Source organism: Lycorma delicatula, chromosome 9 (assembly GCF_047948215.1).
Source record: "Lycorma delicatula isolate Av1 chromosome 9, ASM4794821v1, whole genome shotgun sequence".
NCBI lineage: Eukaryota > Metazoa > Arthropoda > Insecta > Hemiptera > Fulgoridae > Lycorma > Lycorma delicatula.
The window spans coordinates 31,518,532-31,535,484 of NC_134463.1; the positions used below are offsets into that span (position 1 = coordinate 31,518,532).

Below are 16,953 nucleotides of genomic sequence, written 5' to 3' on the forward strand. Positions count from 1 at the left end.
ATTGAATGGGTGATATGTTGTCATGGATTACAAGTTTTTGATGGTTTATATATATAAATGTATGCAGCTGAAGATGCGAATCAAATTCGTGAAAGTACTTCCGTTATGTATTGAAATGAGGTAAGTCATCCTATTTCAATTGTTCTGTACTAAGGGTTGATCTATTAAATATAAATTAATATATATACATTAAATATAAATTAATATATATATATATATATATATACATATATATATATATATATACACACACACAGGGGACAAAAGCCAGTTTTCTTACAAAACGACTTATCAGTTAACTAAAAAACAATAAAAATATTTGCATAAAGATACAAAAAGTTTGTTATATCTTAATGAATCGCCTACTTTTAAAGAAACTTGCAAGATTATTTGGTCTTAACTCTGCTTAAATTTAAGTTATTTAACACTTCAAAAATAATATATCTCGTCACTGGTTGCACTGGTGAATAAAATTTTTCTGCTAAACATCATTTGGTAAAATATTTATAAAACCTGATTTCCAGAAAATGTTACTTCTGCATAATAATTTTTTGATACTTCAACATGTTTTCTTGGTTACTACTTTTTTTATTTTATGAGGACTTCAATCATGCATTGTATGAATACTCTTATTCCAGTTCTGTTTGTACAATTTTTAAACTACACTTAGCTACGTCAACTGTATTGACAAATTAGAAAAATTATTAAGCAAATGAAAATATATATATTTGTTTAAAATACAAAATAAAAAAAAAAAAAAATATATATATATATATACTGTTAATTTTTCTTAAAATTAACACTATTTTACTAACCTATTGATTAATTCACAATTCTGGCAAATTCAAAAATAATCAATGAGCCAATGCTTTTGCAGCTAAAAATGAATAGTTAAACAAATACAAAAATTATCATTTTGCAGTCTTATTTTTCAGTTAGTGTCTCCATCCCCAGTTGAGTTCAACTTCAAAAAAAATTACAGAACATGGTCCCAGTTAAACATCGGTTAATAAGCTTCTTTAAATAATTTCATGAATGCAAAGACAAAAAATAAAGTGTGACCTAAGTGAAACCAAGCATATAAACTGAATAAATTATACAACTGAAATGTTTCAGTAAAAACCGTACTGCTATATAATGAATTGAATAAATATATTTTACCAAAATCCAATTATATTGTGTTCACTGCTATGAGAATATTTCCCTTTTTTTAAATTACAATTATATGTTATTAGTTAGTTCTTTAAACTTTTTAATTTCTAAAGATTAAGTTTCTTTTTCATTTTTGTATGTGGCATAAATTGTTATACTTACCGCTAATAAATTCCAACATGATCCAGCAAGACAGTATCCAACAATTACACTTTTACTTCAATGGTTTACAGAACTGGTTTACTAAACATGGCTTCAGTCACTGGTGTTATACTTACTAAACCCACTTTAAATTTTAGGGTAATTACTCCTAGAGATGTTTTAAGTGTTGTGGAACACCAGATTGTACGGATTCCGCATCATTGTATGTAATAAAATCATCCTTTCATGTGTAAAATTATATTAAAACACTACATATTATAAATATTATTGTGAACTTTAATCTCTATAATTATTTCGAAGAGAAAAATACAAAATTAGAAAAATTATACTAAAAATAACATGATCGGTTAAATTTTTTGTTATGAATGAGAATGTAATTTTGGAATATATTAACTGTTCTTTTTTTTGTTTTTTGTCTAATTAAAATAAAACTTAGCATTTAAAATAATTTCAATGTCTTCCTAATAAAAAAATTTTTTTTTTAATAAAAACATTTTATATTTTTCAAAATTGTGGCTAGTTTCAGACTAATGAAGCTGTACTGCACTTCTTTAATCAAAACTTTCTTTTGAAACAAGACATTTGACATTATTTTTCTTAATACCTAAATTATTAACTATTTTCAACTGTTATCACACTAATTATATTTGTAAGATAAGTTTGTTAAGTAGAATATAATAAAAAAATAAATAACAAAAGAATTAAAATATAACAGGTAAATTCACAAAAAAGAGAAAAAAAGATATATATCTATATAAACAATGTAACAAAAAAGACAAAACAAAAATAACTATTATACAAAAGTGCATTGCTGTCCTTTGTTATTTTAATAATCTGTTGTAGATGTAAATTAAGAAAAAATTAATATATAAATATTTAAATTATTTTATTGAGGTGACCTAACATAAAACAAAAGATAAGGAGTAAGGGCTGAATTTTTTGAGTTTTTAACAGCAAGTATTTCTTCCAATTGTGACCTTGTGATGGTTCTGACTGTATCATCATCACACTCTAACCAATTTGATTCTGGCCCATAACAAGAAGCATCTTCATTACGTAGTTTAACACCACAACATTCAGCACTTCGACAAGACTGAACGAATGGTCTGCTGTCATTTAATACTCCAGTGCTTCCATTAGTTGATTTACTGCTTCTGAATAATCTTTGAAATATAAAAAAATCAAAAAACAAAATTAATCAAGGTTAACACTTTAAAGTTAAGTACAAGTGGGTCTAAAATTGAATTATATATACAATTCAAGATATCAAAATTAAATAAAATTAGATATCAAATTAGATAACAAAATTATCTTTTTTTCTCACAAGACAACAAATTTATAAATTAAACAAATTTTTTAATGTATTATTAAAAATAATATTTTATACATAAATGAGAAAAGTACTAAGAAAGTAAGTCATATTAAAATCTTGACCAGATGCCAATATACCTATAGGCCTCTCATTTGGCAAATTCTGTTCACTTAGTTATTGATTGTACCTTTATTAAATGTTACATTAAAAATTTTAAGTTCCATGTAAACCAAGGACAATGACAAAAATCCAAATTATTCACCACTTCATAAAATATTAACTTCTTTCCAGTCAGTATCATAGGTCAACTAATTAACCACTAGACCCACCACCAGGTTGGTCTGGTGGTGAACTTGTCATCACAAATCAGCAAATTTTGAAGTCAAGAGTTCTAAGGTTCAAAACCTAGTAAAGCCAGTTACTTTTATACAGATTTGAATACTAGATTATAGATTGGTGGTTGGGTTTCAATTAATCACAAATCTCAGGACTCGCTGACCTGAGACTGTACAAGACTACACTTTGTTTACATTCATTAATATCATCCTCTGAAGTAATATCTTATGGTGATTCCGGAAGCTAAAACGAAAAAGAAAGAAGTCAGGCAACTGATCAAAACTACAAATTGTTCTATCACTCTGCCATACCCTCTTCATAATTCTCTTCCTCCACTTCTACTTTAACATAAACTGTAACTTTCCCTAGATACAAACTAACCTGGAAAATCTTTTTCCAGGTTACCTTTTACCATTCACTTCCCAAATCTACATTTTTAATTTTGCTTTGTCTTCCCTCCATACTCTCAACACATCCAAATACGAACCTTGCTCTCCTGATCCCGTTTAACACATTTTTCAAACTGTAGGCTAACCCCGTTTAAAAATTTTTTCAAACTATAGGCTAACCATCAGATTACAACTGCTGAGATAATTTGTATAGTGTGTGGGGAAAATGCAAAGCCCGATTGGAATTTAAACCCAGGATCAATAAGATATTTCCGATTTTTTTACAATAAACTCACATAATAGTTAGTATACCTGGTCTTACATGCTCCTCTTGGTCTTTATGCACTCGACATTACGAGCAGTGCCATTTGTTAGCAGCAAAACGTAAAGATGTCAAAATAAAGCATTATCTGGCAAAAAAACCCAGAATTATCTTCAAGTTATTTGTTAGAAAAAGGAAAACTCTATTTTCAACATTGCATGAAACACTAACAATCAATTTTTTTACGAAAAAAAATAAACAAGTAATTCTAAGAACAATTCTTTCCAAATAAATTGATAATCAAATAAGTCACAAAAATAAATTTAACACAATTTAATTAATAAATATTCAATAACTTACTTAAATATGCTTCCACCTGTAATTTTTGCATCAGGATTGCTAACATGTTTACCACTAGCTCCACTAAGACTTGCTGTTTTCCTCTTGTCTCTAGTACAGTGTTCATAATCAGATGATGTATCACGACCTCTAACATAAGCTACATAATGACCTGATGCCATTGTTGCCCCTAAATGCATTATAACTCCAAACAATTCATACCTAGAAAATTAAAATAATTTCATAAAGTGTTAAGAAAAAAATGAATAATAATTACAATCTTTCACGACTTCTTCAGTGTCTCAGGAGTAAATATAACATTGTAATGAACATAAAAGACTTACAACCAACGTGAAAAATAGTAAACTCAGAGATTACTAGTTAAAAAATATTGTTCTTGGATGGTTAAGTATTAACTGTATTATTATTAGAAAGGTAATAATTATAGAAATAAATATGTAACCTAAAATTGACAATATTAGTCATATTTGGAATGTAAAATCAAAAATTACAACAAATTATTTTTAAGAGCGACAAATGATATGGTCAACAGCTACTAAAAAAACGTCAACTGGAAACAGTGAACTATATCCAATAATTTTACCTTTCTGTGAAGTAAAGGAACTGGATTCATTAAAAGTTTTTTCATTAGCAATTTTACTCCCAGACTGCTACATCCTGTGACATTTATACTGCAGAACCATCAATTGTTAGGGATACTGTTTACCTTGAGAATATCAAAATAAATCATTCTATTCCAAATTAATTTATACACAAGTTAAAATAAAAATAAATATTTTTCTGCAACATACAGAAAAATGAAGTAATAATAACAGGTTTCTATTACTAATAATAGAAATAGAGTAGAAATTTTTCTACTCAGTTAATGAAGGAAGTAAAAATAGGCACAAAATTATCAGATTAAAGAATTTTTGCTATTCATTTAAAACTTTCAGCCACACCTCAGCTGTGTATAAACAGATTTTAACAAATTACGAGACATTTATTTCACAATATAAGGCTTAACATTTTTTTTTTTTAATAAAACATGATTCGACAAACTAACATTTAATGATTAAACAATTTTAATGGCATCATTTTAGAATTTTAAACTTATTCTACAGATGTAGGGTACATGTGTAACACACAGTGCACAGCTGTATACATCTCCACAGGACACCTGTGCATATATATATATATATATATATATATATATATATATATGTATTGTGTGTGTGTAAATTTTATTTTTTCAAACATTTAAATCCACCAGATAACAGTTAAAAAAAGGTAACAACACTCGCCTATCTGTATTGTTTTCAGAGTTTTAATCCATCATCAGCAGACAAATTTTTTAAATTTCACAGTTATAAATTTAAAAAAAATCAAAAAAAAAAAAATCATTCATTACTATGTATCATATGTATTCATTACTAATATCATATGTAAAATTTCTTATATCTGCCATGGCAGATAATGAATCTTACCATGGAGCAAGATAGATACATCATTTTACCATGGTAGATACAAGAAGTTTTAACTATGACACTAGTATATATATATATATACACACAATTTTTTTTAAAAAATATTAACCATATTTTTAATTTGTAATTGTTATTCTTATGTTCTTACCTTTCATTTGAACTGTATCTGGAAGATTTAAACTTTTATTTTTAAAATAATACATATAAAATATCATCATATGTGCATATTAAAAGGTACATTTATAAAATCAGTTCTTACAAAAATAAATATATAAAATTAATAATAAAAAAAACTTACCATTTAATTTAACTGGTTTTTTTTTAGCGCATCAGCACTTCTAAAATAATATATCGGGTAGTATATTACCTTATCACTATATATAAAATCTGATAGTTATGATCAATTGAGTTAATTATTGGTGAGAGCTAGGCTGGTTATTATTAAAACAAATGTGTCAATTTAACTAATTCATATGTTCAAAATTTACCTGTTTCTTTATAATTTTATAAGTGTGTAGGTGTGTATTTAGATAATAAAAAGAACCCAGATTTAAAAAAGTATTTTTCTTGATGTTCAATTAATATATATTTCTAAAAATTTTGTATTCTCTTAAATGTTCTAATAATTCTTGTTTGAAGGACATTTTTATTATGTCATATGAACATATTATTAAATATTTTATATCTTCTTTCTTAAGTAAATAAGATCATAATTATACTGTTCTGGGATTCAAACATTTATTTATCTTTATTAACTTACTTCAAAAAAGTCAGTCTACAGAATACAAACAGTGAACAGAGATTTAATTTGGTTCCTTTAAAGCAATACTTGTCTTCATGCTGTTCATTTTAACAATGGCTATTCATAGTCAACTTAAGCAGGCCCTTCTTCATTGTTTCATATTACTTGCTATGGTGATTTATAATTTATTTTGATCAGTGAAGTAAAGGGGAGCACGAAATTAAACAATAGTGACAAGATTGAATCTGCACAGAGCCAATGTAAGAAGACTTGTTTGGCTTGGACTATGATTCCACAGAGACAGAATGAATACATCAGCTGCAATGAAAGAGGTTGGTTAACATTAAAAAGCAATAAGTAATATCTAACTGGCCTGTGGACGAATATGACTAGGCATATGTAACATGCAATATCACACACTAATTTACATTCTACTTTATGCTATGTTCAAAGCAGTTAGAAACATAAACATTATCTACAAAAAAAATTTTTTTCATTAAAAGTAGCAACAATCTGTTAAGACAAGTTATCCTTTAATTATCCGATCATTAAATTAAATTTCAGTACAATTAAATAAATATGGCTTATGCTAAATTCAAACTAAGTTAAAATATTCAATCTACTCTAAAACTAACCAGTGCCTGATTCTTGCACTAATGCACCAATAAACAATCAGACAATCTGCCTGTTTATTTGAATATAAATGGAGATTACATTGGAACTCCTCAAATTCTAACAAAATTAATGACTAATTTAAAATAAATAATCAATTATAATAATAGATTAAAGTAATAAAATTAATCACTTACCTATGTGGACTATGATTTTCAGACTGTATACATTCTTCACAAAAACATGAAAGTGTCAATGGAGTTGGCATATGATCTATCACTTTGGAAACAACAGAACTGAAATCAAATAACAATACACAGAATAATAACCTAAAATTACTCATTTTTCAATTTATTTTATTTATTTCTTTACACAGTTTTACTAAGACATTTACAAAAATATATATATATATATATTTTAAGTAAGAATGAATAATACCAACCCGTAACTGGAAGAAAACCTTTTGAGTTGCAATGTAAGCAACCTTGGTAAAGATTCATAACGTACTGAACGTTTTGCTTCATTATATCTTAGGCACTGTTCGCACCAATATTTATTAGTTTCATGTAGGTACTCCTCCGTAACAACAGCTTCTCTATACACTCGGCTTACATCTTGTTCTCCTGTAAATTCATTAAAAAAACCATCAAAACTACAACCACAATACACCTAACAATACATTTTACAAACAATATTCCATCTCTTCTACTTTGTTAATAAATCCATAGCTAAGGACATACAGATAAAAATATTATTTAATCCAAAAATATTTCTATTTACCAACCTAATTATGGAGTACAATTCACAAGAAATTTTACTTACATATTTTTTTTTTTTTTTTTTTAACAAAAGATACATTAGAAACTAATTATTTTAGGGAAAAACGAATTTAAAAAGTTAATATTACAACTAAATATTTTTATACTTTTTTGCACATAAGCCACAATCAATTTTATTTTCTGTTGGCAGAAAATGAGTTAAAAAATCAACTACAAATTTTTTTTTTACATTAATAATAAATTTCAGTTACGAATAAGGTAACCAACCACCAAAAGGTAATTAAGTAAAAATAAATCAGTCAATAGTAATAGAAAAAATAGTTAATTGAAGCATCCTAACTTTTAAACTTATGCTTCTTTTGGTAAAAATTTTAATAATGTAATGCAAGAAAATATGCACAGTCAAAGCAAAGTTTAGTACACATCTTTTATAGATTACATAATTAACATTAAAAGTTGCTAACAGTCGAAGTAATATTTCTCCAGAGTGAACTGTTTCTAACTGTTAATTATTCCGTATAACATTAATTACAGAAATTACATATTTTCTGTCAACATTAAAATATTTCTTAAATTATTAAAAATTATATTCAAGTCACTTTTAAATTGTTCTAGAGGTCCTTTCAAAGCTTATTACGCAGCTTCTTCTTTGATAGAAATACTGGTACACAATTTGATACTGGTAACAAACCATCTTAAAATAGTTAAAATGTAGTTGAATATTCAGCCTGCATTGTTTTTGTTAAATTTAATACATTTTTAAATTTAGATCTAAACCAAGCATTCATTTGTTACTCAATTTTTATATGCTGTACATTAAGTGTGCAAACTGAATAATGTCTTTGTATGTGTGCCCAATTATTATGTTTATAAAAACTGACTCCATTCTGGTTTGTTGTGCGTATGTACTTAGTACTAGTGGATAAATGTGCAGATCCAGTTTATCTCCTGACGCAGTATTTACTGCAATCAGAAAAATTATATGTAAAATTTGTCAGTGTGTGTTTTTTTTTAGTTTGTATGCATTTTCTTAATTATTCTGAAAGGGTAAGAGTAAGTAAGTAAGTAATCTTCCCTAAAAATGTTGGCAATTATAATGTTTATCAGTTCTATCCATAGATGTTTTTATCAATTTGTTCTCCTTCCTACTTAGTATTGTTTAATAAGTGTGGATGGGCAGCGATTAGCCTGAATGACATACTTTATTGTATTGAATTCTTCAGAGTATTTGTTGGTTTCTACTGAAGAGGGATGCAGAAAATTAAATTCAAAAGGAGCACTGGAAGAACAATTTTCAACCAATTTTTCATGTTCATAATTTTTAGATGTTCATATTTCATTATGCTATGCAACAAATAAAACCATTTGCATTCATTTTTCCCACACATAGCGAGTCACCTTTTAAACATAAAATCTAAAACTGTCAGGTTGTCATTCTGAGTGAAGTCATACCACGTGAAGATGTTTACAATTTTCTTAATTAGCTTGATCTGTAAGTTTTGTAACAAAGATAATTTTGACTTATTCTTATTTATTTGTTTACTCAAAATCCAAATGTGACTTCAAAATTTGAAGGACTTCATTTTTTTTAACTGTCATTCTCAAAAACTGAAAGTTGTTAAAAATGATTTATTTTCTCTATTAAGACTAAACACTTAATAACATTTGTTATTGTAAATGTTTATATTAATAATGAAATATGAATATATTCAAAAATGGCTCTGAGTGATAATTTGGAGAAATGACCAGTGTGACCAATATGGCATTACATCATAGAATGAAATCAGTACTAATTATTATGACTCATTCCTTCTATGAAAAATGATTTATCACAGTAATATTATACAATTAACAATCTTTATTAATGACATCATAATTGATAGTCATCTCATTCACTATTTTTAGTCTGGAATAATCCAGACTAGAGAATCAACTTCGTTGTGGCTTTCTTCCAAATGTAATCATCAGTTTGATCTTTTTTTTATTTTTACTTTTTCTGAAATAGACATGTATATGTATTGTACTTACTGTGCTTCATACATACTAATCAAAGTAAAGTAAGGTTAGTAATTTATATAAAAATATATGGTGAATTAAATTTTAAATTTCAAAGAAGAAATATTACTCCTGTTAAAAATTCATATGTATTCTATACTGGATGTAAAATAGGATATTAGGACATGTCTTGTTTGGGCCTCTCACATCTGATGAAATTCTTGTGTGACTTTACTGAGCAGCTGTGGAAAGTCCAGAATATACACCTTTTGCTGTTCCTGTGGTATGGAGAACCTCTCTATTATTTATTTTTTTATCACAAATATCAAAGGCAAAACAAATCAATTTTAGATTTGTTATACAAGTCTTAAAATTTCAGTAATATGCGCCAAAAATGTATGTTCAGTATTTCTGTGCCAAAAACATGGGGTTTTAAAGAAAATATTGAGAATGAAGAAGGCTATGGTAACTTAGAAAGTAATAAAGAAGAGTATTCAGATTTCCAAGACGAGAGCTCTGAACCATACAAAATTACTCAAATACAACTCAATGATCTAGTTTGTGATCTTATTTGTGTAAAATGTAGTCAAGAGTTACGGCTTCAAGGTTAAAAATAACATTAAAATGAGTTTTTCCACATTAGGCAGTAAGAATTTTAATATATATTCTCCTTACCAGGTAATATAGAGTGTACTTCGATGCAGGGGACCAGAAAATGTTCGAACCCCTGTTTGGGGGAAAAATTTCCCCCAAACACAATTTTTTTGGTCAGAAATTTCCCCAAAACTAAGGTGAGGGTTTATAACATTTTACCGACCAGTTTATTGTATGCGATGAGTTATAAAAAGTGTACCCTCTTACCTATAGCTGTATAATTCTTTACAAAAGAAAAAAAAGCAGGTTTTCTTTAAATGTTACTAAATAAAATTCTGCCATTCATTCAATTGGTTTGCAGATTTCAAATCAGCATAAAGAATTCTACAAGACACATCTTATTGAATGCATGTAACAAAAAGTTTTTTTTTTTGTAAACCAGTATTATTATGTGATGTTGCTTTAACATTGGACAAGGGAGTAGATTTTTTAAAATTATTACATTTGAGTCAAGTTTTATATAATTTGATTTTAAAAAAACCTATAGATGTAAATAATCATTATACATGTAAATAGAATTGCACTGGGTAGTCTTGCTGCATAAATTAACAGTAACTATAAAATTTTGTTTAGAATAGTAAATAGTTTACTATAAACACACCAGCTACCTAACCTACTTGTTATTCCTAATTGTAGATTCGCAAAGAAAAAAACACACACACACATATACATTAAATTGATTTTATTTAAATAACCCTGAAAAACAAATGAATTCAAGCTGGTACTATGTATTTATACACACAAGTCACTTATGTGTATAATAGTGATTGTTTAACAATGTTGTGAGCAAATGCAATTTGGATAGGCAATTAGAATTACGGAATCTAATAAAGCAATTGATAGAAAAAAAAATTTAATGCAGCTTACCAGGTGAACCAATATTATTATTGTTATTCATAGCCGAACTGTTAATGGGTACACAAATATCACAGAATGTTTCTTTACGCTCAGTGACTTGTTCACATTCTACACAAGTAGTACGTAACAATGAAACCCCTTCAAAATCTTCTGCAATAAAATTATGACCAACAGCTGGCTGCTGTTCCTTATCTACTTGATCTTCTGCAACGCTTTCTATCACTCCATTACTTTCAGTCTCTGTAGTACCATTAATCATATTCATATCTGAAACAATCAAAGCTAAATAATTTAACAAAATGTGGGGAAAATCATTAATTATAAAAATAAAGTAAGAATACAATTTCAAAATAAACTATTACAACAAATACAAAATCGGTAAGTGGGGGAGATACATGAACATAACTGATGGCAAGAATTTCCACTTACAAACTGTTCCCTGCTGTATAATATTCTATTTATAGAAAAACCTATAAATGGACCCTACAGAAAGTAAGATCAAACAAAACAGTAGCTAATGTAATGTAAGGTAAAACTATACTTCAGTTGAATTTAGGCAATTGATGTTTTAAATACAGTTGTCTGTAATGGAAACTGGTACTTATGTCAATTTTAATGTTCAAAGACACTTTATCGAAACATGATAAATAACTTTTTTACACAGTAACCGTTCAACATATTTCAACTAAATTCTAAATATTTCTCATAAATTCTAAGTACAATTAAAAATATTCATCCTTACATAAAAACATTATAAGAAAAGAAAACTGTAATGAGGCTTACTAGATGAATCATTACTATTATTCATAGCCCAACTGTTAATGAGTTCATAAATATCATAGAATGTTTCATTATTCTCAGTGACAATACACATTCTAACAAGAAATATCCAAAAATTAAGACACTTTCAAAATCTCCAACAATAATATCACAATCACAGCTGATTGTTGTTCTTTCCCTACTTCAAGTTAACATTTTTCAATTTCGAGTTAAATGGAAATTTACCTTCTCTTGTTAATTAGTTTCTAAAATCAATCTTCTTCTTTCAGTGCACTGTTGCCATGTTGAACAATTTTACAGATTTTATTAAGAAAAGATGGAATCTTACGAAAACAACATCCTTCATAGTTCTGTTTACTAAACACTATAAATATATTTTAAAAGCTAATATTAAATAAGAAAAAAATTATATTTTCTGAAACATGTAAGAAATAGGTAAAAATATTAAATTAAAAATACTCTTACCATTGCTAATATGTTTTTTCTTAATGCCATTATTAACTTTTTCGATGCGCACTCTGCTTAATTTAAGTGATTTCCGCACTTGACAAGACCATGATTGTTTGGATGGTGGAGGCCTTGGCGGTGGTGCAGCATTAGCTGCTACAGTGCTGCTGCTACGCTGACGTTCACTAGTTGCTACAACTTTACTCAACTGACTACATGTTTCCCTAATATTATCCAACAAACAAACTAACAACTCATGTGCATCATGCTGCTGGTTACCCTCAAATATTGGATTAACATCTCTGAAAAATATACACGACACCATTCAGAATATTATTCAGCTCAACATTTAAAATGAAGTATTTATTTACTTTCAATAACAGCTAATATATTAAAAAGCCCTACATTCAATGGATCAAAACTATTTTGTAAATTAATTATTCAAGTTCACTTTTAAAAACGTCATATTAATCTAATTAATTTTTATAATGCCCTACTTTCACATAAAACATGCTGGGATGGATAAAAGTCCCAAAAAATCCTATCAGCACATAAATGAAAACACCAACAACAATTTTACCTCTCTGCATGCACTATGTCTGTCTGTCTCTCTCTGTTTTTTATAACAAATTTTACTAAGGTTTCAGAACAAACTTGACTCAAATTGTCAAAGATAAATAATTAATCTTTGAATCATTGTAATCTATTGCCTCTATACTATTTGAATATTGGTTATACAAAATAGTGATTTTGTATTACCAATATCAATATTCAATATACTGCATGCAATTTTTTTCTCCAAATCCAAATGCATATTAACTGAAAATTTCACTGTTATTAATTTAACAGCTAGGGTAAGTTCAAAGAGAATTTTTAACAGTTTTAATCAATATTTTGTTTTTTATAAATTATCTTTTATGAGGCATGAAACAGAATAATTAATAACAGTTTCTATAATGATTGTTAGATGCCACAAACTGTTATAAGTACCCTAATAAGATATTTAAAAAACAAAATATTAATTTGCATTTGTCTGTGACTGTGACTGCAGCAAACATCACATGAAGCAAAAGAAGTAGGACAAGTATGAAGTGAAGTAATTTCACATAACCTTCTTCACTAAGGTAAATATACTATTACACATTAGCATGCCAAGCACTAAAATGTAAGTGATTCAGCCTTGCCACCATTATTCTATTCAGCACAGAGTTAGGTTTATAGTAAACAGTATTCCTTTCAATTAATACTTTTTGAGCTTTAGGCACTTTAAATATGTGCACTTTAAGCATGCACAAAAAAAACTGTTAGAAATACACAATACAAGCATCTGTATCCAGTACCCATTGCAGCTTACTGGATTTGGCTATGAAGATCAAATCCCATTCCCTCTTAAGCTACTTCTTTCTCTTCACTCTTCCATTGACTCAACTTCCTCTTCTCAGATCATTAAACCATCTATATACGATAAGGTTCATATGATCATAGGTTATCATACGATAAAGTTCATCTACAAATACTTACGTCACCACTTCTATGACTAAATCATGCTAGTTCCTTACATCAGACAATTAAGAGCAATACAAAATAATTCAGTATATGCAATGCCTCTCTATTGAATGAAATCCTTCTACCAATCAAATTACCAAAAAATTAAAAAAAAAAAAATTACAACAAAATAATTAGTTATATTTATAACATTAAATAAGACAATTACCGTAGGGCATGAAGAAACACTTCCGGCTGGAAGGCCTCCATATGGTCTTTCTGTTCAGCATTGTGTAATGATTCATACAAATCATGTAACCTTTCAGTAGCTAATTGTATTTTAGCGTTAGTGGTATCACCACCAAGAGATAATAAATCTTTACTGCTCCAACTTTTACTACTGCTGCCGATACCGCGACCCAAAGAAGATGATTTAGTCTACAAAACAAAATAGCATTCCTAAAACATCAAGTAACCAAACAAAATTATAATTATAGAATTAAATTATTAATAGAAACATTTAATTTTCACCATAACAATGTTTTATTGTTCTTGTAGGCTGAAAACTTGGGGAGGTTAATCAGCTTATGAACAGAAGAAAATTACTGAAGATTTACTACAGTAACCAAGTTGATGTCAACTCTCAAATGAATATTTCCCTGAAAATATTTTTCTGATTAGACAATTTTTTTTTCATATTTTGAGTTTAAGTGGGAGTAATTGAGCAGGATCTTAATGACTTGAGTGCTATTCCCATTTCAACCAGCTATAGGATGCTTAAATCAAGATAGGTATAAAACAAATCACTACATAAAGTTATTTATTCTATCTTCCATTACTTTCTTAAATGAAAACATATAACTTCTATGAATAATTCAATTTAACTTCTAACGTAATTAAAATCAACTTGTTTATCCTCATCCCTAAAAATTTAATCAAATAAAATTAATCATCTCGCATTAGACTTTTAAAACAATAATCCCCTGGTTGGGCTCCTTTTTCAAGTACCAAATGGGAAATAGAATACCTTAATGGGTTCCTCGCCCCACAAAACTACACAAAATACCAAACACATAGTAGCTTTGTACATCTAACCAAATCACATAAAAGACCCTGAAAAATAAATTGAAGAGAATAAGGCACATCTGTGGATAGTGAGAAAATGACAAGATCTACCAGTAGATGTAACAAGAAATGGGGCAAATTATCATAACTAGAATTCATTGGAAAATAAAGCAAGTATTAAAAGGAGGTAAATTGGTTTGCTTGGCATTTCTCCCACCACCACCACCACCCCATTCGGTCATCCTAAAGCATAAGACTGAATGTATGTGCTACAAACGACTACTGAGCCTCGAAAGAGTTTAGCGACCAGTGTCCTAAATATCACCAATCAAATTCCAAATTTTATCAATAAATAATCTACGATTAAACTGATGAGCTTAATCACGGTTGCACTGCTTACGGAGATTTTTAAAGTAATCTATAGGATTATTTTTATGGATGTGTTGCTTTACTTGGCACTTCTCCCGCCACTACCCCATTCGAATGCCCTAAAGCATAAGACCGAATGTCTGTGCCACAAACGGCTACTGAGCCTCGAACAGTTTACCAACCAGTATCCTAACATAGCTCCTAGAGCTTACCTAATAGCGTGAGTGGACTAAACGTGGTGCCATGCACCATCGACTTACGTGACCCAACTACTCACTTGTCATATATTTACTAAAATGGGAAGGCGCACCCCGTCAACTACTACAAATATATGACATCCATAAATTAAAATTTACTTAGTCTACACAGCAATTCACTGCCACGCCTAGGTCACTGAATGTCAGCAAGTACCTGTCCACCATATTAAAGCGCTTGAAGCTTTAATTGGCTGCTGGTTAGCCATATATATCTCCACGTTATAAAAGAAGATAAAACAAAATAGGAAAGGAAGGCATCTTTACCCCAGATAAGGGAAGCAAACTGACCATTCTGAATCTATTATCCTGAAAAACATGCTGCAACAAACTATTTTTCCAATAAATAATTACGAAAAGAAAACCAAGTTTTGGAAACAAAACATCCATTCCAAGAACTTGTAACATGTAGAACTATCAAACAGAAATATTAAAGATTTTGCTAGATCTTCAATGGAGGGAATACAACCATTACGTCCTTATATTATTACAATGTTTCATTAAGTTCTGGCAAGAAAGATATTAATAAATAATTGAACAAAAATTCAACAACAGAATTCTGTTCTAGTGTACCCTGATTTTTTTCGTCTTTTTATAAAACTTGTATTATCAATTAAACCAACGTTATGTTTTATGTGTCAACATTAAGTTTAGTCATAAGGAAAAATTTAACATTTTAATTAAAAAAAAATACAAATTTATTCTATAATAATTTGTCACTAATTAACAAATACATTAAACCAAAAACTCACTTTCATTTGTATATGTCGTCCACTATAATGTTTCAGATCTTCAGTTAGATGGTGTAAATTATGTAGGAAGAAAGGAGCAAAACGTAGCGTATAGAGAACACTATTAAGGAAACAAGTATTACCAAGATTACAAAGAGTCGCTACAGGACTCTGACTTTCACTACCAGGTGATTCATCTGGTGAGCAACTCTTTAAACTATGGTGATGCAATGTATCTGGCAATCCATAACCGTTCATCATCACGCCTAGAACAAAACAAAATTCGAAAAAAGAGTAAATTAAAAAAATAATAAAATGGCGATTAATGTTTGATGCAGTAATAAAATTAAAAATTTGATCAGTTAGATGTTGATGAAGAATAGATGTACAGATATGCCAATCTATTCTATATACTAGGTGTGAATGTCAAACGACTTCTCTCTTTATTTCTTCAAATTAACTACATTTTTTCTTCTGAAAATTATAAATTTATGTTTTACATCTAAAATCTATATTTTTTGGTATATTAACTGTTTTAATATATATATTGTTGCCGAATGGCTTCGACGGCATGTGGCACTTACTAACCTTATGGTAGCCCTGAGAAGGGCTGTGTCATATCAAATTGCTTTGACAGCTTACAATTCATAACCTTGTGGTGGTACTGAAAAGGGCTGTTAATTGTTAGCTCTGAGAAGAGCTGTTGGGTCCAGAAGCTGGTCTCGGGCGAAGATGGGAAGTTG

The 16,953-nt window shown here is 28.6% G+C and overlaps 1 protein-coding gene across 1 annotated transcript in view; it reads right to left on the reverse strand.

Annotated features, from left to right (window-relative positions):
• Positions 1 to 256: 256 nt before the first annotated feature.
• Positions 257 to 16,953, reverse strand: part of Usp1 (ubiquitin specific protease 1) — a 48,536-nt gene continuing 31,839 nt past the window's right edge. Inside the window, exons 3-10 of the mRNA XM_075375526.1 lie at positions 16,232 to 16,476; positions 14,021 to 14,229; positions 12,325 to 12,608; positions 11,089 to 11,346; positions 7,236 to 7,416; positions 6,991 to 7,089; positions 3,974 to 4,174; positions 257 to 2,477 (exon numbers count right to left, since the gene is read on the reverse strand). Of these exons, the coding sequence (XP_075231641.1) occupies positions 2,201 to 2,477; positions 3,974 to 4,174; positions 6,991 to 7,089; positions 7,236 to 7,416; positions 11,089 to 11,346; positions 12,325 to 12,608; positions 14,021 to 14,229; positions 16,232 to 16,476 (1,754 nt within the window). The 3' untranslated portion in view covers positions 257 to 2,200. The remainder of the gene's footprint in view (positions 2,478 to 3,973; positions 4,175 to 6,990; positions 7,090 to 7,235; positions 7,417 to 11,088; positions 11,347 to 12,324; positions 12,609 to 14,020; positions 14,230 to 16,231; positions 16,477 to 16,953) is intronic.